This window comes from Lemur catta, chromosome 13 (genome assembly GCF_020740605.2).
Source record: "Lemur catta isolate mLemCat1 chromosome 13, mLemCat1.pri, whole genome shotgun sequence".
Classification (NCBI taxonomy): Eukaryota; Metazoa; Chordata; class Mammalia; order Primates; family Lemuridae; genus Lemur; species Lemur catta.
Window position 1 is genome coordinate 58663979 of NC_059140.1, and position 27251 is coordinate 58691229.

Here is a 27251-nt window from a genome sequence, read left to right on the forward strand (position 1 = left end):
ACAGACTGGATGGCCTAAACAACAGAAATTTGTTTTCTCACAATTCTGGAGGCTGGAAGTCCAAGATCAAGGTTCCAGCAGGTTTGTTTTCTTCTCTGGCCTCTCCTTGGCTTGCAGATGGTTACCTTCTCTCTGTGTCCTAACATGGCCTTTCCTCTGTGCCATTACATTCCGAGTGTTTGTGTGTTCTAATCTCCTCTTCCTATAAGGACACACAAAGCTTTCATATTTGTGCTTTTGGTGTCATGTGTAAGGAGTCTTTCCTAACCTAGGTCATGGAGATTTACTCCTATGTTTTCTAGCTTTTAGCCCTTAGATTTAGGTCTATGACCTATTTTGAGTTAATTTCTGTGTATGGAATCAAAATTCATTCTTTTTGCATGTGGATATCCAATTGTTTCAAGACCATTTGTTGAAACGACTATTCTTGGCCGGGCGCGGTGGCTCACGCCTGTAATCCTAGCACTCTGGGAGGCCAAGGTGGGTGGATCGCTTGAGGTCAGGAGTTCGAGACCAGCCTGAGCAAGAGCGAGACCCTGTCTCTACTAAAAATAGAAAGAAATTATCTGGCCAACTAAAATATATATGTATAGAAAAAAAAATTAGCTGGGCATGGTGGCGCATGCCTGTAATCCCAGCTACTCAGGAGGCTGAGGCAGTAAGATTGCTTAAGCCCAGGAGTTTGAGGTTGCTGTGAGCTAGGCTGATGCCACGGCACTCTTGCCCAGGCAACAGAGTGAGACTGTGTCTCAAAAAAAAAAAAAAAAAAAAAATGACATTATATGTATATTGACTAAACTATGATTAATCAGAAGTCAGTACAAGAATTGGAAAAAAACTAAATATTGAATAGACTATTGTGTCTAATGGTCTGAGCTTCAGTAAAGAGGGAAATAAGTAGATTATAGTGACACAGTACTGAAAAGATGATTCAAGCACAGAAAATGCTGGAATATTGTAGCTAGTCTAGTTTGCTCTAAGAAATTTTCAGTTTTTGTCATTAACCTATATAATTTTGATAGCTCTTATTTTCCTAACAGAAGCAACATTTGTTAAGATAATTAATACCACCATTGATTATACACAGCCAATTCTCATTGCCCTTTCTTTCCACTGGAACATTCTATGATGATCTACAGCACCAGTACACTTAGTCTATGAGGCTTCATTTCATCAAAGCACGATCAAGTGCCCTTGTCTTTTCTATACAGAGCAGCAACAGGAGCCTGGAGAGCTCCCCAAGTATTTCTGGGGTGGGAGCCCTAACCCATGCTATGCCAGTTGCAGAAACCCCTGGAAAGGTTGTTTTCCAAATCACCCAAGCTCAGGCCTTGCACAGAGTCTCAGTTTCCTCAGCCTTCCCAGTCCCTTCCTTGCTACCATGGTCCAGGGGAGCTACAGGCTTCTGGTGCTGCTCATGCCATGCACCCACCTCCAGCATGGCCAGGCTCCGATAGCCAACTGTAAGACCCTGGCCAGCCCCGTCCCAACCTAGAACAAAGAGCATCTTTGGAGGCCTGGGTGCAAGCTCTGCTTTTGTGCCTCAGCACTGCAGGACCTGTAGCTCCCAATCAGCATCCTCCATCACACCCCACCTGATCCCCCCCCCCATGTCCTCAAGGGCATGAGCTGCTTGCAAAATAGCGCATGCATCCTCAGCCTGGCCATCTTCTTGGTCACCTTCTTCTGCCAGAACCCTTCACCTTCCTGCATATCTGGAAGGCCACGGCCCAGGTAGTTCAGGAAATGGCCACAGACCCACTATGCTATATGGGCCTAAGACTCTGAGTAATTCTCTATAAGAGCTACTTTAAAATATTGCCTTTTTCCACTGGAGTTTCTAAGCTGGTATGATATGGGTCTTGAGAATCCTGGCAATCACTTTGGCTATCATGTGAAAAAATCAGAGATGGGGTAGTATGGATTGCTTTTTAACCTAACAGCCTTTTGCCTTCATTCTACAAGAAGGAACCCCTGAATTTTAACTATGTACATGCTGACCCGGAATAAAGACTACCTCTCCAAGGCACCCTTGCAGCTAGATGTGCCATAAAGATCTGGCCAATTTAATGAACCAGCAGTGATGTGCAAAATTTCCCTTATAAGACAGGATCATACGCTCCCCCTTTCCCCTTCCTTCCTGATGGCTGGAACGTAGACATGTGGGTGAATCATCCTGGTCCAGGACAACATCCTAAGGATAACAGAAACAGGCAGACGAAAAAGCCTGAGTCTCAGGTGACTTTTTAACAGATTGTACTTTTATATGGGAAATTTAAACAACTATAGATTCTCTATTACATACAACCAACCTGTGTTCTAACCAATGCATAAAGTGAGAGAAAACGTCCCATGATTTATTTTCTACACAAAGAAAGCTCTGAAGACATTGAGACTCTGGACTAGGCTGTGCCTGAAGTGATCGTCATTGCTGGACTTTTCAGTTACATTAGGCAAAACATTCTATTTTATTTTCTTAAGATGATTTAAATTAAGGCTCTGTTGCTTACAACTGAGATTCTGGTTCTTCTCATTCTTTAAGTCACAAACATCCATTGTGGAAGAACTTTTTTTGCCTGCCACTTATGTAAGTCTGATTTAAATAGTTTTCCCAGAATTAAGGGTTAGTTTTCCCCCAAGGAGTATTCCTGATGAGATATATATTAGTAGGTCCAATCAGCAATTTTAACTTTGGAGGTGAGAATGTAAAAGGTTTATTCCATTGGATAGAGATGACCAGGTTGTTTTAATATGTCTCAGATATGGAGGGAATGGTATGCAACATCATCTGTTCCCTAATGTTCTAAAGGAAAATATATGCTTTCAAATCATATTTATATACAAATTCCTATCCAATCACTTTTCTATTATAAAAATTAAAATTTTAAGGTTACAGTGCTTGTGGCAGTAAACAATATAAAACTTATTAGAAGACTAAATTAGTGTAACAAAATGAACACACCAAATAATCAAATCACTATTGGACTTTTAGCACAGAAAATCATTAGTTTTATTTCTTCGGAGTGTTAAAACCAAACCTACAGCAATAAACTCCCTCACTCTGCTCAGGAACAGAAAGGATTTCTTTTTAAGGTATTTCCCATAGCAGTGAAGACAATTTAGTGATTCAATTTAGTTACAACAAACCCTGTAATCCTGTCTATTTTGCTAATCCTGTGCATTTCACTAATCTTGTGCATTTCACTAAAGTGCTACGTTCGTCCAAAAATCATCATCAGAAAAAGAAGTTATACTTTCTGACTCACTGTCCAATCCACTCCATAAATCACCTTTTTCAGTGAGGAAACTCTGACCAGGTTCAAGGCAGGAAGGATAAACATGAGCTGAGAGACAAAAAAAGTTAGAGTCAAACTGCAAGACGCCTAATGTGGTATCTATATTAATCCATTGGTCTCCCCTAACATCATATTCATACACGGTCACCTGGTTCTTGTTCCATCGTCGGGTCCGTGATGTGATGAACAACAACTTTTGGCCATGACTGATAATCTGGCAATTGTTAATATCTGACATCACGGGAATATTATTAATCCGCCTCCATTCTTTCCTGACTGGATTGTAGACCTTCATGACTGGGATCTTACAGATACAGTAGATCTCATCATTGAAGACACAAGCTTCCTCAAAATAACGTGGCTTCAGAGAAACACACTTCAGCCACATATTATGGCTAGGATCATAACAGACCATACGCCTACTATTGAGAACATAGAGATAGTTCTGAATTACCATTAGGTTAAAGGATATAAAAGAATGGGGTAGTGGAGCCACTAATGCCCACTGGTTCCTCTGAACACTGTAGCATTCCACTTCCTTCAATTTAACTTCAGTAATAGGGTCTCGTCCACCCAAAATGTAAATGTAGCCATTGAGGTATGCCATATCCATGCCCTCACGACACAGCAAGCGGTCTGCAAGCTGCTGCCAACTATTCTGGGCTGGTTTATACACCCAGAGGTCTTTTCTGGGCTGGGCAGCAAGATAGATGTCATGGTCTGGAGAGATACATACAGCCAAGGTAGTGACAGTCCTAGTGTGGTGAGCAAGGGAGGTCAAAGGTGAGGGCACTTTGTAAATATCCCCCGAGTATGGGTCACAGCAGAGAAATGGATCTCTGGGGCGTCCAAAGAAGATCACCATCTTCTTGGCACACATACCCAGCCTCTGGGGTGGATTTTCTGCTGCAGATACAAGACAGCTGCTGCTGCTGCTGTTTGGTTTTGGCACCAGAGATTTGTACAACATGTCACCATAACGCATCTGAAGGGCCCCTTCAATGATGTCCAGGCAGTACTTCTTCACAATGGGCTTGGTCAGCAGCCCTTGCAGGTAGTCCTGATCATTTTCAGTGAAGTGTGTCCAGCGGACACACTTGAACACTTCTGCAGCACTGGGACCCCGCTCTTTGGGAGCTGCCTCCAGCCACTGCACGGCCACATGGCATACAGTCCGCTCGCTTTCTATGTCCAGACTATCCAGGCGTAGGACGGCCAGCAGCTGGGCCAGGGTCAGATCTGCTAGAGTTTCCTCCCGAATTGAACCCATTCGACTGAGCTGCTTGAAGTTGTGAGCAATAAAAGACTGGGCCTGAGAGCGTAGCTTGTGATGGTCAAAGGCGTCAGCGAATTTGAGGATGGCAGTGCAGTTGGCCAGGTCAAGACGGCGGGCTAGGAAGGAGGCGCAGGCTTCCCGCACATACTCCAGCTGTAGCATGTCGGAGGCTGCATACAGGCGCTGCACGTTGGCCTCACTCAGGGACACACGACCCGTGTAGCAGTAGTCCACCAACACCTCGAAGGACTCGGCGTCCACATCGTGCATGGTCACACTCGCCTGCTGGCTCTCGTACATGCCGCCCGTGAACATGCTCTTGAAGTAGGGACACGCGGCTGCCAGCACGTTGCGGTTGCAGGAAAAGAGGCGACCGGTGCCAGGCCCGCTGCCAGGCGTCACCACCTCGATGGTCACATCACACAGCAGCCGCGCGTCGTAGAAGGACTTGAGCTGTGCCAGCAAGGCTGCGGAATGAGCCGCGTCCTTTAATTCTTCCGGGCCCGTGAAAAAGGTCGAAACCGAGGGCTTAGAAATCCTCTTGGGCCGCCTCCCTCCGCGGGGATTGGCGAGGCGGCGAGAGCGCGGAGCGTCTTCCCGGGACTCCATGGTGGAGATGGCGGCGGGGACCCGGCTCTGGCTCCTCCTCACCCTTCCCTCGCTCACGCTAAGATAGCGGCGTCGCAGCACGGGCTGCATTTAATTCAGCCCTACGCCGCGGTGCCGCCTCCCGTTATCGAGTAGAAACAGTGCCTGACTCACTCGTTTGCATTTCCGCGCCCTTTCTCGCCCTCACTGGACCCGCGGCCTGGAGCCCGGAGAACCGCCACAGCTGCAGGAGCGATACCGGTAGGCGGCCAGGGGTACTACCAATCCCAGATTGCCTTTCGCCCCTCGATGCATGCTGGGACCTCTCGACTCGCGGGCAGTGGCTGATGGAACGAAGCCGCTTTGCATGCTGGGAATCGTAGTTCTTACGGTATCGCAAGCTTCCTCTACTGGTCATTGTTTTAACTGTCGCTGTTAGCGCCAGTTCTCCTGGATATGATTTTACGGTTTAGAACTTTGGTTTTGGGATCTAGATTAGTCGCCTGGTTCTAGTATGTATTGTTTGACTTTTCTCTTCGAACTGTTTCTTCTTTTGTAAAATGTGAATAAAAGTATTTCATAGGATCGTGTGAAAATTGAATGAGTTAAATTGCATTGGATATAGGAGGCTCTTAATAAATATTTGTTGGTTTGTAGAATTATCAAGTATTTACGTAGCACTTAGAGCATAAATGTTCGATAAGTTTTAGTTTTTCTCCTAGCATTTGTAAAAAATGAAGCACTGCTAATTTGAAATCATGAGCCTGTTAAAAAAAAAAAAAATTAAAAACCCAACCCTGCAAGTCTCTGTAGCCATTCCTTTCTGTTTTCTGGGGTTGTTTTGTTTTGTTTTTTAAATAAATAGATTTTATTTTTAGGTCCGTTTTAGCTTTACAGGAAAATTGAGCAGAAAGCACAAGGAACTCCCATATACCTCTCTTCCCTCTTCACAGTTTCCCCTATTACTAACATCCTGCATTAGTGTATGTGTTTGTTAGAATTGATATTAAATATTTTTACTGTCTGTGGTTTTGTTCACTATCTAGGAAGTGATAACTCTCATGAAAGGAAGACTTTATCCCCTAAATGTATAGACAACATCATCAGTTTTCCTCTTTCTGAGACCAAAAGACAACTCAGGGTTTCTGGGATTGGTTGGCTATTGCTGAAATTAGAGCTCTAGCTTTTTCACTGTTGCCTCTCCTTATTCTCCTTGACTGAGGAAACCACATCCAACCCCATGACTGGGACTTTTCACATCTGCATTTCAAAACCTGATATCCTTCTCTAGCCTCTTCTCCCACTCTTGGACTCCCCAGTTATTCAATACCTCTTTCTCTTTTTATACACAGAAAAGAAAGACATGCTTTACAGATCCTCACCCCAAAACAATGGAAGCCAGAGGCCTGGTGAGTACTTTACCTTCCTTTTAGACCCAGTGGCTCAGGCATTTCCCCCCTTTTTTGTGTAAAGTTCCTGCTACCATCAGAGCTGACTTAGTTTTACATCATCCACTCAACCTTTTCATATCCCATACAGTTCATTCCTTGTGACTCACTGAGAATACCCAACACCTTTCCGCTTCCAGACTCCCCTTCTATGAAAGATTTCATAGAAGGGGAGTCTGTGAGAGTCTCACATCATTATCCACCGCGGTGAAAACCTCAATCTAGCTACTCTTCCTGCCCTCTCCTCTGAAGGACAACCTTATGAGTGTATCACCAGCACACAGTCTTTAACACTTCCTCGTTCTGACATCACCAAAACTCTTCTCAAAGACCTTGATATCACTTTTTTTGTAGAAGAACCCAGACACATGCTTGGTTTCTCCTTGGTCCCTCTCCCAAAATTTAGTCCTCAGCCTCCATAAAATTGCACATTGTGACAAGGAAAATCTTTAAGCTCTCCATCACAAATATTGTTGGGGATGCCCTCCTGGCAACCTCAACTTGCCCCACTTTCCAGAAACACAATCCTGGTCAACATATCCAGATGGGGCAAGGATGAGAACCAACTCTCTGGTCAAATACTTTGGATTTTTGTTTAGATAATGACACGCCCAGTTTAGTCTCTGAGCCAGTAGGTGGTGCTTGTGGGTGAGATTTGACCACGCCCTGTGTGATGAGTCAGTAAATGCAGTAAAAAGGCACGCAAATTGACCTCCTGGTCAGTAGATGGCACTTGCTGGGAGGAGCAGGCTGCAGTGTTGTTTTTGGGTCCTGTAATCACCTCTCATTCCTCTGGAGAGGCACTGTAGTGCCTCAGGTGGTGGGTGGGGCCTTTGGACTTCTCCACCTCAGCAGGGGCAGGCTGGGGAGTGAGGCTGGGCATGGCTGGGTGTGAACCTGCCTAAAAGCTCCACAACTGCTGTTAGCAGGGGTCAAGGTCTGTTCTCTGCTTCTGGGCAAAGCTGCCAGGGAGGGGCTGAAATGACCCCACTCACCCAAAAAGTCTGCATGTGGAGGTAGGTGTGGAGGTGGGGCTGTCTGAGACCCGCAGTTTGGGGCAGGCCTTGCTCCACCCTCCCCTATCTGGGCAGGCAGGACCTCTAGCCAATGGAGCTCTGCTGACTATGATGCAAGCTGGAAGGTTCCCTTCCCACAATCTTGGCCTGAGCTGGGAGCTCGGCCTTCCCGTTGGGGAAGGGCTGCCCCTCAAGCACGCTGCAGCTAGGGCCCAGTCTGATCTGCCCCTCAAGGCACACACACCTCAGTAGACTAGTTCACAAATATCCCTTCTGTGCCCCCAGGCAATGCAATTGAGACCTGGGTGTACAGGATCTGGCCCGCAGGCCTGTCCCCTGGCCCAGAGATCAATCCCTGACCCTGCCAGGGAGAAGAATGCTGGTCTCAAGTCACCCATAGGGTGACCATGCTGGATCAATGTCTGTATCGGGGATTGCCCCGCTCTGCTGGAGTCACCAGGCAAGTGGCACCAGGGAGGGCCAGTGGGTGGGGAGTTAACAATCCAAGTACCCCTCAATCCGCTGCAGGGCCCCAAAAGGAAAGGTCCCCTTCCCTGTGGATGCTAAATTGTCTCTCTCGGCGGTGCAGGTAGGGGAGGGGAAGGGGAGAATGAAGCAGTATTGCGCCTGGCTATTGGCTGGGGTTTGTGGGAATGTGCCCCGAAGGAGCTGGGAGCCTGGTGCCCTGTTTGCAAGAGGCTCACCACTCACTGGCGGCAGCCATCCCTGGGCTGGTGTTAGCAGGTCTCTCCAGCAGCTCAGGAGCCCACCAGCAGTCTGAGATGCAAGGGAGGGGAAATTTAACTGGTCCGCCTACCCTTGTGGCTGGTCTCCAAGGCTCTCCGGGTTTAGACCCTGCCGATGCCTTTGTCCTTACAGTTCTGCTCCACAACCTCTTCCCGTGGAGTCTCCTGTAGGTTCAGGCACCGTTCCTTCTGCCCGTCATCCGATCTACGTTTTTCTGCCTGTTTGTTTTTTTCACTTTCATCTAAAATCTTTCTTTCTTGCAGAGACACTCTGGCTGGAGGTGTTTCTCATCCGTCATCTTGCCTCTCCATCTAAAAATGAAGTTCTTACAAATACATAAATCAAAATATCCCAGGAGTTATGCTACCAAAATCTGCAATTCTTTTTCTTAAAGATGTGATCTCACTATGTTGCCCAAGCTGGCCTTGAACTTTAGGCTCAAGCAATCTTTCCACCTCAGTCTCCCAAGCAGCTGAAATTATAGGTACATACCATCATGCCCAGCTGAAAATCTGCAATCTTGATAGTACTCTCTATAATGTTTCTGTTTATCTTTATCTTTGTCCTCTTGACAGCATCCCTATTGTATATTTTTGAAGATGGCCAAATATATTGAGTGAATACTGCTTTTATAATGTCGAAACCCAGGAGGTAAACCTATTGAATATAACCATTTTTTAGATAAGGTTATGAGTCTTTACTGGTGGGTATTTCAACTCTATGTATGAGAAAAGCATTCAGAACTGCACAGAGGGAGGTGTAGTGAGGTATTTATAATTGGATATACCTTGGAACTGGTATATTCCAAGATACACTGTGGAACATGACTCTAGTACTTGTGAACAGAACCTACAGAAGAGAAAATGCAACATGATATACAAGTAAAATTCCCTTAGGGTGTCTACTGTTTTATAAAATAGACTCTGCCTTTTCAACTACATCCATGGCTGGTAAAATGACCCAGATAAACCTTGTTTTATTTTCTATAATGATTAATCCCATTGGATACAACTCTTCTCAGTTCCTGTCCCTACAGTGTGGGGGGACAGGGAGTACCTTATATTGGAACTTTTCAGAGCTAATCTCAATTTTTGTAGGATTATTATCATTTGCTAGTTTAACATGAAATTTAAGCAACAGGCAATGAAAAGAAAAAGAGGAAATAGACTGTAAAGGAGTTCTTCAGAGTTCTTTGTTTTGTAGCAATTAAGTTTCAAAACTCCCCCGATAACTTGGACAGAAAACCCAGTTGAATTCACAGGTGCCTGTGGAAAGGCTGGAGAACTTGGAGGAAATATGAGAGTTGGGAGTGGACCGTGTGTCATACTGCTTTGTTTTTTAAATTGGTTTGAACAGATTTTTTGCCTTTCTGGTTCTCTGCCATCTTTGTAAAAGATGAAGAGAAAACCTCTCAATGCCCCTCTATAGTGTGAGAAATGTGATTTATAATAGCATCATTATATCATAACTGAAAATACTGTTTGGTCGTCTGGGAAAATAATTGCATCAGAATTAACTTGTAGCTCTGGAGGCCAGTGAGTTGCTATAACAACCAGAAAAAAAGGTGTAATAATATTAATAGCTCTCCCTCAAAGCTGAAGAACTCACTCAACGATGAGAGCTATAAATGCAGGTGTTTGTCATATAAATTCAAACCAACACCAAACACATTTATTTCTTTCTTCTTTCAGGAGCACGGACTCCATGCCTGGTAGTAAGGCTAGAAACTGGTGAAAAAGATAGATGTGGTCCCTCCCATAATGGAGTGCACATTCTCATGGAGAAGACAGATAATAAAGAGTGAAAAGAAGATTGATAAACAGAATAATCTCAGCATGTGAGAAAAGCTCTGCAGGGAAGAATGCAAGAGGCCCCGATACCAGACAAGCAGAGAAGGGCTGCTCTAGCATGGGATACAAAGAAGCAGCCAGTCTTATCATAAATCTTGCCTTTAAGGCCATATGAGCTTTAGTAAATTGAAGGAATAAAGAATGGAGTCTTACAGTCTTTATTAATAAAAACAATTTAAGGGAAGACACACAACTGCTAATGAAACATTATCATTTTTTTTGCTGGAAGAGTTTAACATTACAATTCCCAGAATTTCCCTTGAATTAGATGAATTGAACATGAAAAGGAGAGTTGTGGCCAGGCATGGCAGCTCACGCCTGTAATCCTAGCACTCTGGGAGGCCGAGGAAGGAGGATTGCTTGAGGTCAGGAGTTCAAGACCACCCTGAGCAACAGCAAGATCCCATTTCTACTAAAAATAGGAAAATTAGCCAGGTGTGGTGGCGTATGCCTGTAGTCACAGCTACTCGGGAGGCTGAGGCAGGAAGATAGCTTGAGCCCAGGTTGCTGTGAGCTAGGCTGACGCCACAGCACTCTAGCCCGGGCAACAGAGTGAGACTCTGTCTCAAAAAAAGAAAAAGAAAAAGAGAAGAAAATGAGAGTTGTTTGTGTATTTTAAAAACAAGTATTGTTTCATTGCAGCTTTATTCATAATAGACAAAAAGTGAAAAAAAACCAAATGTCCTTCAGTGGGTGAATGATTAAACAGCGTACAAGGAATGCTTCAGCAATAATGAGGAAATGAACTATTTTTTTAAATAACAATTTTATTGAGATATAATTCACAAACCATAGACTTCATATTTTTAAAGTGTACTGTGCACATATGGAAGTAAAACTAAAGGGAAATCAAGCTGTTGGGAGGAGGGAAGAGGGGATGGGTAAATTCACACCTAACGGGTACAATGCACATTAACTGGGTGAAGGGCACACTTATAACTTTGACTCAAACTGTACAAAAGCAAATTATGTAACCAAAACGTGTGTACCACCATAAATATTCTGAAAATAATAATAAAAAAATAAAATCCCAGGATATATTTTTTTAAAAGTTTACAGCTCAGTGGTTTTCAGTATACTCACAATGTAAAAACTATTTAGATAGCTAAACTATTCAGATAGTTGTGCAAAAACCATTACTAATTCCAAAACATTTTCATCACCCCTAAAAGAAACCGCATGTCTATTAGCAGTTATTTGCCATTCCCATCTAACCCTCCATATAACCTCTCCCCAACCCAGGCAATCACTAATCTACTGTCTGTATGGACTTGCCTATTTATATTTCATACAAATGAAATCATAAAATATGTGTCCTGTTTCTGGCTTCTTTCACCTAACATAATATGTTCAAGGTTCATCCATGTGATAGCATGTATCAGAACTCTACTGTTTTTTATGGACAAATAAGATTTCATTGCATCGATATTGATCTTTTGTTCTCCTTTTTGTCAGTTATGAATAATGCTGCTATGAACATTTGTGTACCAGGTGTTTTTTTTTTTTTTTTGTACACGTTTTTCAATTCTCTTGGGTATACACCTAGGAGGAGAATTGCTGGATCAAATGGCAACTCTGTTTAACTTTCTGAAGAACTGCAAACTTTTTTCCAAAGCAGAAGTACCATTTTACATTCCTACCAGTTTTTTCCACATCCTTGCCAACTCTTGTTATTTTGTTTTTCAATTTGTTTGCTTTTGATTTTCATTTGCATTTCTCTAATGTATTGAGCGTGTTTTCATGTGCTCGTTGACCATTTGTATATTTTCTTTGAAGAAATATCTGTTGAAATCTTTTCTCCATTTTTCAATTGGGTTATGTGTCTTTTTATTGTTGAATTATATTAGTTCTTTACATATTCTGGGCACAAGTCTCTTAACAGGTACATAATTTGCAAATATTTTCTCCCATTGTATGGGTTGTTTTCTTACTTTCTTTTTCTTTTCTTTTTTTTTTTGAGACAGAGTCTCGCTTTGTTGCTCAGGCTAGAGTGAGTGCTGTGGCGTCAGCCTAGCTCACAGCAACCTCAAACTCCTGGGCTCAAGTGATCCTCCTGCCTCAGCCTCTTGAGTAGCTGGGACTACAGGCATGCGCCACCATGCCCCGCTAATATTTTCTATACATATTTTTAGTTGTCCAGCTAATTTCTTTCTATTTTTAGTAAAGACGGGGTCTCCCTCTTGCTCAGGCTGGTCAGGAACTCCTGACCTCGAGCGATCCTCCCACCTCGGCCTCCCAGAGTGATAGGATTACCAGCGTGAGCCACTGTGCCCGGCCTGTTTTTTTACTTTCTTCTTTTTTTTTTGGAGACAGAGTCTCCCTCTGTTGCCCCGGCTACAGTGCTGTGGCGTCAGCCTAGCTCACAGCAACCTCAAACTCCTGGGCTCAAGCAATCCTCCTGCCTCAGCCTCCTGAGGAGCTGAAACTACAGGCATGCGCCACCATGCCCGGCTCATTTTTTCTATATATTTTTAGTTGTCCATATAATTTCCTCGCTCTTGCTCAGGCTGGTCTCCAACTCCGAAGCTCAAACAATCCACCCGCCTTGGCCTCTGAAAGTGCTAGGATTACAGACATGAGCCACCACGCCCAGCCTTACATTTGACAAATTTAGATTGCACTTAAACATAAGAATGTTAGTATTTATTAAATTAGCTCAATGCTCTCATTGAGATTACTGTATCTGAATTGGAATTGACAAAATCAATAGTAAAAATAAAAATAATAATGGAAATAATACAAATAATAGGATAGTAAAGATATAAGCATAATACTATATGTTTTAATACATCAAAACTTATAATTTGATCACTGGAGGTTAGGTTGGGTTTTATTTTGAATTAAAAACAATTTTTAATTTTCTTTCTGCACTGTTCTAAGATGATTGGACTTCAAGTCTGGGACTCTGTTGAATCAGAGTTCTCAGTAAGGAGTACAGAAATTCCAGATTAAGTGCCCTAAGGTGCATCAGAATTAGATTGGAGGATCGAATAAATTTCAAGCAAAACAATAGTGATTTTACTTTCTAAGTCCTATGTGTGAGATAGTGAACGAATTGTAAAAATGGTATAGATTTCATCATAAATGTTACTCAGCAGGCAAGAGTGTGTACTAGAAATAGAAAGTGCCTTGATTTAAGAGATAGGAAACACAGTCCTTTTTTTTTTTTTTGAGACAGAATCTCAATATTTTTAGTTGTCCGGTTAATTTCTTTATTTTTTAGTAGAGACAAGATCTCACTCTTGCTCAGGCTGGTCTTGAACTCCTGACCTCAAGCAATCCTCCCACCTTGGCCTCCCAGAATGCTAGGATTACAGGCCTGAGCCACTGTGCCTGGCCAGGAAACACAGTTCTAATTCCAGTTTTATTAATAACTAGCAGTGCAACCCTTGGTAAATTATTTAAAGTTTTTTAGGTTTAAGTAGGAAAACTGGGCTCTAATATTCGATGATTCTAACTAACAAAAAAAAATCAAGAATCAACTTATGATTAAGAACAACATACAGAAATTTCAGCCATTTAAGGATTATGTAAAAAGCAGAGCTTTTTATGAATAGATTTTATATTGTTGAGCTCTAGGATTTGAGCAGTTCTATTTTACAATAATGCTTCCTATCTCAAATGTTTTTTACATTCCGTTCAAGCCCCTTTGGTGTTCTGAGAGCTACACAGTTGAAGCAGACTCTACCCCCCACCCCGTGAAGCTTACCAGCTAGCTGGTTTGCCCCCTCCTCAAACACCCTTCCCCATGGGCTCCCTTTCTTTCAGCAGAAAGCCTTGCATTCTAATTCAAAGAAAGAAAACATCAGAAGTATAAGCTCCCTAAGTCCAAAGCCATACCTAGAAACTCATCTCCATCAACCCTGCCCTTCTTCCTCCAGTGCTGGAAGAAAAGGGGTCCTGACTCCTACTGCAGGGTAATCCTGCCTCGGATGCCATCCCTTTCCCTTCCCCTGTGCTTCTGGGCCCAGGCCCTTCATTATGCTCTAGTGGCTTTTTGCCTGAGCTTAGTAAAGTGTTCAAGACTCTAATATGAAAACAACAGCAACGAAAACCACAACCTTCGTGTTCTCTCCCTCACTAGGTACTGCCCATTCTATTTTCTCACATCTCACCAGGTGACAAGATAAATTGTGTCAGTTGTCCTGTTGGATATACCACTTCTAGATATGGCTGATTGCTTCTTCATGGTGTTTTAAATTCATCCTTCTGGCCGCTGTCTTTCCTGTAAACTAGATGTTTGTTCTAATGGTTTAATTAGATTCAGATTCAACACTTTTGGCAAGACTTTTTTTTTTTTTTTTTAATAAAAACATGGCCAGGTGTGCTGGCTCACACCTATAATCCCAGTGACACAGGAGGCTAAGACAGGAGGATCTCTTGTGGCCAGGAGTTTGAGACCAGCCTGGGCAACATAGAGAGACCCTGTCTCTTAAAAAAAAATTTTTTTTTAAATTAGCTGGTGTAGTGGTGCGCGCTTGTAGTCCCAGACACTTTGTGAGGCTGAGGCAGGAGGATCCCTTGAGCCCAGGAATTCAAGGCTGCAATAAGCTATGATTGTGCCACTGCACTCCAGCCTGGGCAACAGAGTAAGACCCTGCCTCTAAAAACAAAACGAAAATAACAAAAACATGAATTTTCTTTTTGTTATCATGTCAGGAGAAGGGCTGTGAGGCTCGAATTTGCCTGCTAGAGGTGGGTAAATCCATATTTGGCTGTGAGTAAGGAAAGCTTCGTCTCACTCGTTCTAATCCCCTTACCAGGCTTCTGCCCCTAAGCAATTGTTCAAATTGAAACTTTTTTGGAAAATACCACCCAATGTTCTTCTGCCAAGTTAAATTTCTGTGATGTGATGCGTTTGACTGTATCCTGAGAGGGAGACAGGGAAGATGAGTTACTGAACTGATTACTGCTGTGAGGGACAGAGGTTCAACGCAGCTGGGAATTCTCTGAGGACCTGCTTAGAATGCCTTCATAATTGTCCCTTTTTTAAGGTTAGGATGCCAAGGCACTTATCTACCAATTTTCATCCTACATTGCTCAAGGACTTCCCTGGGGGCATGAACTTCCCCTTGCATTCCTGTGCTGTGCTTGCAGGAACTTTGCCCTAGAGGGTGCTCCTTCAGTGAAAGCCCTGAGGCAGAAAAGCAGGGTGAAATGACTTGTTAGCACCGCAGCTTACATCAGAGGTGGGCCAAAGGGATATGATGGGAGACACCAAATGCATCTAGTAAGGTCTCCAAATCTAGTCAGATTCCAGTGTTCCCAAACTCACTAAATGGCAGCACTATCTACTTAGTCAACTGTGACAGCGACCACTAATTGCCCTAGTCCATTCTCCTCTTCTTTCTTTTAGTAACAGTGAGAATTTTTGGGGTATGGGATAAGTGAACTTGAGGTCTACACTGGTAGATTCCCAGAAGACATGGCCAGGGAGCTGGGAAGAGTCTAGGGATTTAGGGAAAGAACCCTGGCACTCTGGAGGCTTAATTTCTGCCATGTTTAGGAATATGTGGACTGAGATAAGGACTTAATAGCAAAGATATGAGCAGTATGTGTGTGTGTGTTAAAGGCACTCAGGTGCATTTGTGAAAAATCATTATTCAGCATGACATGGAATTTAACTTTTGGCTGTGAATTTATTGTAGAAGGAGGGAGATTTGAAATGATCATCATAACAATAAAGCATGCAAGGTGGTGTGAATTGCCTGTATTTGAATATGGGAAGCCTGGATACGTCTGTATTAAAATATATTCATTTATTAGCATCTATTTAGTAATAGAGTCCCCTGAGTTTTGGCTAGGCACACAGCTACCCGCTAGTGACAGTATTTCTCAGTTGACCTTGCAGCTGGGTATGGTGATATGATTGATTAAGTTCTCCCCAATAGAAAAATGGCAAAAGTGAGGTAAAAGTCCCTTAACACATTAACTGCCATGTGAGTTGTATTTAACTCAGGCTAGTTTTGAGCCCGGAGCCTCGTGAAGCATATGTAACTCACACATCTGTTCACCTTGGGAGCTGCAAGAATTATTTTTCAAGTTGCATATAACTCAAGCACATAAAACAATAAAAAATAATAAATTTTTCATTAAATTGGAAAGGATCATTTAGTATTCAAAGTTTTTATTCTATTTTCGTAATAAAACACCATGGCCGCAAGGAAAAAAAATTTTTTTTCTAGTGTAGCAGTCAATGTGTTAAGAAGCAATTTTTTTGCCCTCCGTTTCCTCTTCCCCTTTTTGGCAGGCTGACACATAGATAGAGTTCTGGTGAATGTGCTTTGCCCACAAGGACAAAGACAACTCACTAGGAGTTGGAAGGAAAAATGATGACAGAACCTAGGCCCATGCACAACGTTACAGGGCAGAACTACTCTGCCAACACTTGGCTGCTCACTTCTGGACTGAGGGTAGAGAAAAGAGTTTCTATCTTGTGTCTTAGGGCCTCTTTGGTATGGAAGCTCAGCCTATATCCTAATACAACAGCCAAATAAGAAACTTGTGGAATAGTTTTTTTTTTTTTTTTTTTAGCTGCTTATTCAATAAGTTTATTATCTGTATTTGAAAATTTGTCATAAAAAATTGCTGTTTGGTTTAGCTTTCAGCAGCCCGTTCCTGAGCTCTGAGGAAGCTTGCCTTCTTTTGAGCTACCCGATCTTTCTTCTGGGCAAGGGACATTTTGGGATGGTTCCATCTCTTCTTCTTAACTTCTTTCTTAGGCTTCTTCTCATAGACTGGATTATCTCGTATAGCAGCATGGGCTTTCTTATACATCTCCTCCATCATGTCTGGAGTAACGTTGTTCTTTATGTATTGAGAGAACTGTTTCTTGTAAGCATCTTCATCTTCTTCCATTAGATAACGCATATAATCTGCAACATTCTGACCCATGATGTGCTTCCGATGTACTTCAGCATTAAATTCCTTGCTTTCAGAATCATAACCAGGGAATCGTTTGGTACTGTGAGGGATGGACAAGCCTCCATCCACAGCTCCCTTCAGGGCCCCAAAAACTTTATTGCCAGTGGTAGTTCTGGCAAGGCCTGCATCCAAATAGCACGTAAAAGCACCAGGCTGGCCGTCAATGCTTTCCACATTGTATTCGTCTCCTGTTACTTCCACTTGGCCTTCATAGATCTTATCCATGCCAAACCTATTGAGAAGCCTGCGGGCCAGCAGCAGGCCAGTACAATATGCTGCAGCATAATTTGTCAGGCCAACCTTCACACCATATTTTGGTAGTTCGTGTGCATAAGCTGCGCAGACTATCATATCCCCTTCTATACGGGCATAAGCAATCTGACAAATGATATCTCTGTTAGTTACACGAACTATCATTCTGTATTTGGGTGTGTTGTACTTATTTTTATCCTGTATCACCAAGCGTTTCCGAGCATAGTAATCAGTTTTACCCTCTCGTCGTCTTCTGAACTTCACTTGGTATCTCTTAAAGTAGGCCTTATTCTTAACAACTTTAACAAACCCCATCCTGCCGAATAGAGGCCCGCATTCGCGGCTCCACACGGACTTGCAGGCCCAGCAGCGCTAGGGGGTAGAAAAGGCCGTAGCCCGTGCGCAGGCGCAGTATCTGGAATAGTTTTTGGTCCTTCCTTTCTCATACTTCTTACAGCACCCTTACTTCCAAACAGACAATTATAGGTGCAGATCAATTTAACCTCACTTACATTTGCTTCTTTCTCATCAAGCCCATAACTACTACCCCTATTGAGGACCATATCCTGTCACTGTCTGAATTATAACATCCTTTTAATTGTTCTTGCTCCCACAGTCTTGTACTATTAATACATCCAGAAGCGTCTCAATAAAACAAATCCAATTACGTCATGCTCCTACTTAAAAATTCTCTGCTGGGCATGGTGGCTCACACCTGTAATCCCAGCACTTTGAGAGGCTGAGGGAGGAGGGACACTTGGGGCCAGGAGTTTGAGACCAGCCTGAGAAATACAGTGAGACCCTCTCTCTCTACAAAAAAATGAAAAAAGTTAGCTCGGGCATGGTGGCATGCTCCCAGCTGAGGTGGGAGAATCACTTGAGACCATGAGTTGGAGGTTGTTGCAGTGAGTTATGATCAGGCCATTGCACTCCAGCCTGGGTGACAGAGCAAGACACTGTATCAAAACAAAACAAAAAAACACAACAACAATGACAACAACAAGTCAATGAATTTATGTATACAAAAAGAAAAAAAAAGTCCAGACTCCTTGATGGCACACAAGACCTTCAAGATCTGATGCCTAACAATTTCTCCAGCTTGTTCTCATCCGAAACTTTCCCTCCCATACTAGGATCAGGTCACATCAAAATACATGCTGTGTCCTGAACATGCCCACCTTTGGAACTTTGTCTTTGTAGAATGTGCCACAATAGGAACTATGACCTTTATTGAGGTTATTTCCTTACCTACCTACCGGTCTTCCTCAACATTTCCCAACTTTATCTGTTACAAGTGACCAGACTTGGCTATTCAGAGAGAGGCCTAGGCCCTCTAAGAATTTTCTGCCAGAGATATCAAAAAATATTGCCTCTTTCCACTGGGGTTTCTAAGTTGGTATGATGTGGGTCTTGGGAGTCCTGGCAATCATTTTGGCTGTCAGGTGATAAAAATCTAACCCTGACAGATGGCGTAGCAGAGATTGCTATTTATATCCCAATACCATTCCTCAGCATTCTGCAAGAAGGAACTGCTGAGTTTGAACCAGATACTGTTGACCCAGAATAAAGACTACCTCTCCCAGGCACCCTTGCAGCTAGGTATGACCATGTAGTTAAGATCTGCCCAATATTATGTGACCAGAAGTGATATGCACAACTTCCCTGACAGGGCAGGGTCATGCTCTCCCCTTCCCCTTCCTCCTTTTATGATGCCTGGGAATGTGGACATGAGGGTGAACCACCTTGGACCAAGTGGAACAGAGTAACACCCTAAGGATAGTAGAACAGGAAGATAGAAAAGCCTGGGTCTCAGGTGACTTTGTAGATTGGTGTTGATATAACAAATTGGACTTTTACATGAGAAACTTCTAACTTATTTAAACAATTATAGGGTCTCTATACATACAGCCACAGCTAGATCCTAACTAATGTATAAAGAGAGAGAAAGCACTGTCCCATTATTTTTTCTTTCTAAAAGGAAAGCCCTAAACACATTGAGACTCTGAATCAGGCTGTGCCTTGAAGTAAGATCCATTGCTATTTGCTAGTTTGCCCAGAATTAACAAGTAGTTTGCCCCCAAAATAATACTCCTGATTAAGATATGGTGGTTCCAAGCAGCTAAAATTGCTTTGCAGGTGAGTGTAAAAGGTTGACTCCATTGGAAAGAGGTGACTCCCCAGAGGAGAAAATATGTCTCAGATATGCAGGCAACCGTATCTGTTCCCTACCTGCCCTGTGCCTTGGACCATGTTGAGTCTACAAGGGTAAAGTAAGAAATGAGAGCTGATGGCATAGATGTAGGTAACAAAATAGCTCAGCATCAAGGACAGGGCATAAAACCTATTGCCTGTCTGGGACTCTGAGATTTGGCAACTTCTGTGAACAGTATTTTTTTCTTGTTGTTCATTAAAAAAACAACTGGTTTGTATATATTTAACCCTCTTGATGGTTCCACAGTAACTTATCAATTAATTCTCTTGGGATTGCCACCCACATTTTCTATAAATAATTTTGCCTCTTAATACTTTCCTGCTTTATCATATTTGCTGTAACAAATATTCTTTTAAAGTTAGTTGTAATGATGAAAAACTGTTGAAGTTTTTGAACAGATATGGGAAAGAGAGATTTGATCTGAGGATAGAGGCAAAGTAAAACCGCTAAGAAGCAAGCAACATAAAAGGATTCCAAGAGTTCAAGTCCAAAGCAGAATGCAGATGTCCACAATCTGATTATCAGCCTGTAGGGTTTCAAAGACCAGTCAACTTTCTTTTAAAGTTTAGGGGACTGACATAAGACTGGAAACTTTTTACATTTCCAATTTATGAACAGTAAAACAAATCCAACTGAATAATTGTAGTTTCACAACTCATTCATTATTTTATATTTTTTCCATATTTCAGCACAAATTGGTAAAAAAATTACATCAGGCAAAATGACATCATTGATTCCTGAATTAATGAGCAGTGAGTAACAGATTGGTTGTATTTTTTTTTTTACTACATTTTAAATAGATTCCTTATAGGTAGATGCCCTTTTCCAACCACCTATTTTCCTGTTCATGATGAGTAAAGAACTTTTGCTATTTTTATACATATATCTAAGACATATATATTGAGACAGAGATATATACAATATGTATATATATTTAAAATATATAATATATATGAGACAGATATATATATATGAAATAGAGAGAGAGAAAGAGAGACAGAGTCTTGCTCTGTCACCCAGGTTGGAGTGCAGTGTTGCAATCATACCTCACTGCAGCCTCCAATTCCTAGGCTCAAGAGATCCTTCTCCTCAGCCTCGCAAGTAGCTAGATCTAGGCATGTTCCACCATGCCTGGCTAATTTTTTTTGTGTGTGTAGAGATGTGGTCTTGCTATGTTGCCCAAGCTGGTCTTGAACTCCTGGCTTCAAGCAATCCTCCCGTCTCAGCCTCCCCAAAGTGCCGGGGTCACAGGCATGAGCCACCACACCCAGTGTGTTGAATTTTTTTTTAGGCTAGTTAAGTGACGCAGTGGAAGTGGAGAAAGAACAGAGAAATCTGTTGTTGTTATCAATTAGCTGTAAATATCACTGCACTCAGACCAGCCTTACATACATACATATATACGTATATATATATATACATATATATATATATATATATATGTATGTATTTTCTTTTTTTTTTTTTTTGAGACAGAGTCTCACTCTGTCGTCCTGGGTAGAGTGCAGTGGATCGTTGTAGCTCACTGCAACCTCAAACTCCTGGGCTTAAGTGATCCTTCTGCCTCAGCCCCCTGAGTAGGCCCATGCTACCATGAGGTCTGGCTAATTTTTTTATTTTTAGTAGAGACGGGGTCTCACTCTTGCTCAGGCTGGCCTCAAACTCCTGAGCTCAAACAATCCTCCTGCCTCGGCCTCCCAGAGTGCTAGGATTACAGGCATGAGCCACCTCACTCAGCCCTTAAATGCATTTCCAACAAACAGCTGTGAGGTCAGTTTGGAACATCTGAACCATATATTTTGCTTTACAACCCAATATATACAGTCTTCTTGGACAACAATCATATCACTTACATTTGTGTAACTCAAGTTTCAAAGCTTTCATATACATGAGCTCATTTGACTTTTTCCTTTAAATCATTTACATTTACTTAAATATTCTTGTGTTACTCCCATGAGGAAATTTGAATTTCAGAAATGTCAACTTTGCCTTTGTTCTGAGGTACTCATTAGTTTTCACATCTCTTTCAGATGGTAAATGTGTATTATCTCTTCAGCTCTATTCTAGGAATTATTTTTCCCCCACAAACATTTAAGCTATGTTATTAAAAAATGCTAATTCCTTTTTGTAGATGTATTCTTGGGACTTTGTCTTACCTTGGGTGTGTGGCTGAACTTCAGACATGTCGTTATATTTTTGAAATTATAAATATGTGCATTTTTCTGGGGAATGGGTCAAAAGCTTTCATTATATTCTGTTAAGATCCAAGTACCAAAGCAGAAAAAAGCACCACTCAACTAGAGGAGATAGGAGGGAAATATTGCAACCTAAATTTAATCCTAAAACTAAACTTCAACAGCTTATTTGCTAAGTTAGTATCCTATTTTATCCTTTTGAAAATACCACTGACACCTATAAAAGTGTTTGAAATAATCTGGGTACTCAGCTTTTCACACTATGGGCACATAGATATATAATTAAGGTCATTCTAAATCTTACATACGGTAATCCTGCAAATGACATTATATGGAGCATTTGTTAAAAGATTTGCTGATTAATTGGACAACTAAGACAAGGGTGCTTTCTTGCCAAGAAAATATTTCAACACTGCTAGTTGTGTCACTCACTGCACAACAAGGGTTTTATACATTTAGCAGAACCACTGAATTAGAAAGTCAGGAAGCCTGGGTTCTAGTACCAGTTTTATTTATAACTAACCACGTACAAATCACTTATCTATAAAATAATGGTTAACATCTACTCCCTAATTCACAAATATATCACAAAACCAAAATCCTTCCCAAGAAAACCTCGTTGTAAATCAAGACATCCCTACTATTTAGCCTAGACTTTAACTTAGTTGAATACGTTTATTCTGCAGATGGGTAATCTGGTTAAGTATTGTCATGTTTCAACCTTATAGAACAAAAAGCTATTAACTAAGAAGGTAATAGTGAAGAAGTTGGCCCAAAAATAAGAATATTGAGAAATAGCTTTCTATGTTAAAGAGCAGTGCTTATAATATCCCTGAAGTCAAATGGAATAAAAGTTAGCCTTAGGCCACTAAAGCATGTTTACCCTTTTGAAGAAACATATACTGGTAGGGCAGGTATCTTATTTCACTAGAAAAAGATCTTAAACAGGAATGTCTTATAGACTCTTCAAATAGCCAATTAAAATGGCTAAGAAAACAATATTTGTGGGGTTTTTGTTTCTCTATTCTTTTCTCATTCAAAAATTCAGTTCCCCATCTTCAGTCAAATTTCTCTGTCCTCTACCAAGGTGTAAGAAATGTTATTAGCATTGTGTCATTAAAGAATAAACAAAGAAGAGGAATTAGCATGTTACTTAACAAAGATTCAGGAAGATAATTCTATATGGGTATAGAAAAATGTATACACCATAGACATCAGTATATGTATATGTATACCATTTATCGTATGTATGTACTGTGACAACATATGTATTAATAAACCTTCAAATGTAAGCACCTATATTTTCTTGTATTTAACAATGTCAGTTATGTGCGATTTAGTATCTATTTATGGACTTTCCCGTATATGTGGTGACAAAAACAAACAAGGACTGGAGCATGGTTCACAGAGAAACATAGAACATATACAAATACCATAATAAAATAACCATGTATACCAGTGCTTAAGGGAATATTCTGGAGGAAACATACTTCCACTACTGGCCCCAAATGCCATCATTCATTTATGTCCTTTAACTGTCAACTTTTAATACAAAAATACCTTCAAGCTGATACCAAGAACATTTACTTACAAAACTGACAGAATATTTCAATGCTACACAAAACAGTTCTATACATAGCTTAAAGTTTTAAAGTTCTTTGCTGGCACTTGATTTTATAGTTGATAGACACAATAACTACTGATCTCAATAAAATAATGTTTTTAGCATATACATATTTTCAAAACCAATATTACCTCACAAAACAGTAAAGAATAAATCACTTCCTGCTGAAGAATCCTCTAGGACGAACACCAAAACTATACAGCAAAGATATTTTAGAGAAGCAAATAAACCTCTGTCCAGTGGGAAAAAAAATTGTTCCTGACTCGTGAAGCATATATCAGGCATAGATCAAAATTATGAACTTAGAAAGCAAGTTACCTTTTTCTTTTTTTTTTTTTTTGGTTTAGAAGGGTGTTTAAATAATTGGTGGCACTACTAGAAAGGATGTTTCTTTAGATAAAAAATTAGTTACATTTAGCAAGTAAACATTTTATATTCCAAAATAAAAGCTGGGATTTCTTTTAACAGTGGAATCCTGATTTTTTTATTTTCTGTAAACTTGTAAGGGCATTCTACACATTATCAGAATGAAATCACTATTCAGTAACCTTAATATACATATCCATTTTTCTTTGCAGAAAACCAAACCAAATTTAACAAACTATATTTAACTTAGAATACTAAAGACTGACTAGTTTAAAATTTCTGAAATCTACTACTTTCATTATTCTGAAAGAAAATATATACCTCCAAAACTCTACCAACAATTCCTAGTCTAGTATTCTCTTATACAAATTATGAAGTTAACTTCCTTGTGGCACTAAACAGAATTTAAAAATTAACAGAAGACTAAATTAGAATAATCAAACTATAAACATACTAACTAATCAAAACAATCCACTGGTGCAATGAATGTTTCAACAAAGAAAAAAAACACCAAGCATCCTAATCAATTATATACTTCCTTTTTGCATATTTTAATTCTGGACTTTTAGCACAGTAAATTACTAAACAGGTTGATTTCGTGGGCTGTTAAAATTTTGTATTATTTCAAAATATTACCCTTTCTAAACCAAATCTGTGGTCTTACTCAACTTTTTTTTTTTTTTCCCAGGAAAAAAGGATATCTTTTTAAGATACATTCTATAGCAGTAGAAACATCTTAGTGTTTCAAAATACTATTTACAAAGAACCCTGCTGATCCTGTGCATTTCGCTGAGGTGCTACTTGCACCCAGACTTCATCATCAGAAAAAGAACTTGAACTTCCTGACTCAGAGTCCAGCTCACTGAATCCATCTAGGTCCCATTCAGTACTAGACTCACTTCGTGCATCATCTTCCTCAGTGATAAAACTCTGACCGGGTTCAAGGCAGGAAGGATAAACACGAGCACAGAGGCAAATAAAGCCAGAGTCAAACTGCAAAAGGCCTAACATGGTACCTATATTAATCCACTGGTCTTCCCTAGTATCATATTCATACACGGTCACCCGGTTCTTTTTCCACTGTGGGGTTGTAGAAGTGATGAGCAGCAACTTTTGGTCATGATTGACAATCTGGTAGTTGTGGGTCTCTGAGTCCAAGGGAATATTACTAATCCGCCTCCATTCTCCCCTAGCTGGGTTGTAGACCTTCATGACTGGGATGTCACAGATACAATAGATTTCATCATTAAAGACACATGCTTCCTGAAAGTCACTGCGTTTAAGAGAAGCACAGTTCAGCCACATATTGTGGCTAGGATCATAGCAGAGCATGCGCTTACTGTTGACAGCATAAAGATAGTTCTGAACGACTATTAGTTCAAAGGAATAGAAAGAATGTGGTACGGGTGCCACCAACGCCCACTGGTTCCTCTGAACACTATAGCATTCCACTTCCTTCAGTTTAACTCCAGTAATAGGGTCTCGTCCACCCAAAATGTAAATGTAGCCATTGAGGTATGCCACATCCATTCCCTCACGACACAGTAAGCGGTCTGCAAGCTGCTGCCAACTATTCTGGGCTGGTTTATACACCCAGAGGTCTTTTCTGGGCTGGGCTGCTAGATATATGTCATGGTCTGGAGAGACACAGACAGCTGAGGAGGTGATAGTTTTAGTGTGAGCCAAGCTGGTCAAAGGTGATGGCATTGTGTAAATGTCCCCTGAGTACGGGTCATAACAGAGAAAGGGATCTCTGGGATGTCCAAAAAAGATCACCATTTCCTTGGCACACATACCCAGTCTCTGGGGTGGATTTTCTACTGCAGATACAACAGGGCTGCTGCTGCTACTGCTGCTGCTGCTGCTGTTTGGTTTTGGCACCAGAGATTTGTACAACATGTCACCATAACGCATCTGAAGGGCCCCTTCAATGATGTCCAGGCAGTACTTCTTCACAATGGGCTTGGTCAGCAGCCCTTGCAGGTAGTCCTGATCATTTTCAGTGAAGTGTGTCCAGCGGACACACTTGAACACTTCTGCAGCACTGGGACCCCGCTCTTTGGGAGCTGCCTCCAGCCACTGCACGGCCACATGGCATACAGTCCGCTCGCTTTCTATGTCCAGACTATCCAGGCGTAGGACGGCCAGCAGCTGGGCCAGGGTCAGATCTGCTAGAGTTTCCTCCCGAATTGAACCCATTCGACTGAGCTGCTTGAAGTTGTGAGCAATAAAAGACTGGGCCTGAGAGCGTAGCTTGTGATGGTCAAAGGCGTCAGCGAATTTGAGGATGGCAGTGCAGTTGGCCAGGTCAAGACGGCGGGCTAGGAAGGAGGCGCAGGCTTCCCGCACATACTCCAGCTGTAGCATGTCGGAGGCTGCATACAGGCGCTGCACGTTGGCCTCACTCAGGGACACACGACCCGTGTAGCAGTAGTCCACCAACACCTCGAAGGACTCGGCGTCCACATCGTGCATGGTCACACTCGCCTGCTGGCTCTCGTACATGCCGCCCGTGAACATGCTCTTGAAGTAGGGACACGCGGCTGCCAGCACGTTGCGGTTGCAGGAAAAGAGGCGACCGGTGCCAGGCCCGCTGCCAGGCGTCACCACCTCGATGGTCACATCACACAGCAGCCGCGCGTCGTAGAAGGACTTGAGCTGTGCCAGCAAGGCTGCGGAATGAGCCGCGTCCTTTAATTCTTCCGGGCCCGTGAAAAAGGCCGAAACCGAGGGCTTAGAAATCCTCTTGGGCCGCCTCCCTCCGCGGGGACTGGCGAGGCGGCGAGAGCGCGGGGCGTCTTCCCGGGACTGCATGGTGGAGATGGCGGCGGGGACCCGGCTCTGGCTCCTCCTCACCCTTCCCTCGCTCACGCTAAGATAGCGGCGTCGCGGAATCGACCGCGGCTCGGGCCGCACTTACTTAATTCAGCCCTGCGTCGCGGTGCCGCCTCCCTTTATCGCGTAGAGACAGAACCTGACTCACCCACTTCCAGTTCCGCGCCCTTTCTCCGCCTCAGCTCGCCCTCACTGGACCCGCTGGCCGGAGCCGAGAGAGCCGCCACTGCCGTGCTGGCGAAACCGGTAGGCGTCTGCGGGAACTTCCACTCCCAGGTTGCCTTTCGCACCTCGAGGCAGCCTGGGGCTCCCGGGACTCCTGGGCAAAGACAGGAGCCGCTTTGCATGTTGGGAACAGTAGTTTGTGTAGTATCGCGATCTTTGTCGTCGTTGACTTTATCTAACAGAATTAGCGTTGAGTCTCTTGGATTTGATGGTTAAGAGCACTGGCTTACAGATTCAGAGTAGAAGCCCCGTGTTGTTATTCATTACATTTGTGACTTTTCTCTGAAAAGTTTTCTATTTTAGTAAAGTGAAGATTATTAATAATTCATAGGGTTGTGTGAGTATTGAATGATATAAATTAGGACACTTTGATACATATTTTATTAGAATAATAATT

At 42.2% G+C, this 27251-nt stretch overlaps 3 protein-coding genes and 1 long non-coding RNA gene across 4 annotated transcripts; 1 reads left to right on the plus strand and 3 right to left on the minus strand.

Annotated features, from left to right (window-relative positions):
- Nucleotides 1-2969: 2969 nt before the first annotated feature.
- On the minus strand, nucleotides 2970-5429 carry LOC123648885 (kelch repeat and BTB domain-containing protein 6-like). Its single transcript, XM_045566792.1, has one exon. The coding sequence runs from the start codon at nucleotides 5269-5271 to the stop codon at nucleotides 3205-3207; it is 2067 nt and encodes a 688-aa protein (XP_045422748.1). The 5' UTR covers nucleotides 5272-5429; the 3' UTR covers nucleotides 2970-3204.
- Nucleotides 5430-5434: 5 nt separating this feature from the next.
- Nucleotides 5435-10594, plus strand: LOC123648886. The gene is made up of 3 exons (XR_006738812.1): nucleotides 5435-5672; nucleotides 6513-6569; nucleotides 10063-10594. It is a non-coding gene; the product is annotated as an uncharacterized LOC123648886 (long non-coding RNA).
- A 6162-nt stretch (nucleotides 10595-16756) lies between these two features.
- On the minus strand, nucleotides 16757-17807 carry LOC123648887 (60S ribosomal protein L5-like). Its single transcript, XM_045566793.1, has one exon. It carries the CDS (start codon nucleotides 17710-17712, stop codon nucleotides 16819-16821), a length of 894 nt encoding a protein of 297 aa, XP_045422749.1. The 5' UTR covers nucleotides 17713-17807; the 3' UTR covers nucleotides 16757-16818.
- Nucleotides 17808-22297: 4490 nt separating this feature from the next.
- KBTBD7 (kelch repeat and BTB domain containing 7) lies at nucleotides 22298-27121 on the minus strand. Its single transcript, XM_045566795.1, has one exon. The coding sequence runs from the start codon at nucleotides 26606-26608 to the stop codon at nucleotides 24551-24553; it is 2058 nt and encodes a 685-aa protein (XP_045422751.1). The 5' UTR covers nucleotides 26609-27121; the 3' UTR covers nucleotides 22298-24550.
- Between the last annotated feature and the right edge of the window lie 130 nt (nucleotides 27122-27251).

Excerpts from the sequence above, each read along its gene's own strand:
- LOC123648885 (XM_045566792.1), bottom strand. The coding sequence starts at position 5,271 with ATGCAGCCCGTGCTGCGACGCCGCTATCTTAGCGTGAGCGAGGGAAGG.
- LOC123648887 (XM_045566793.1), bottom strand. The coding sequence starts at position 17,712 with ATGGGGTTTGTTAAAGTTGTTAAGAATAAGGCCTACTTTAAGAGATAC.
- KBTBD7 (XM_045566795.1), bottom strand. The coding sequence starts at position 26,608 with ATGCAGTCCCGGGAAGACGCCCCGCGCTCTCGCCGCCTCGCCAGTCCC.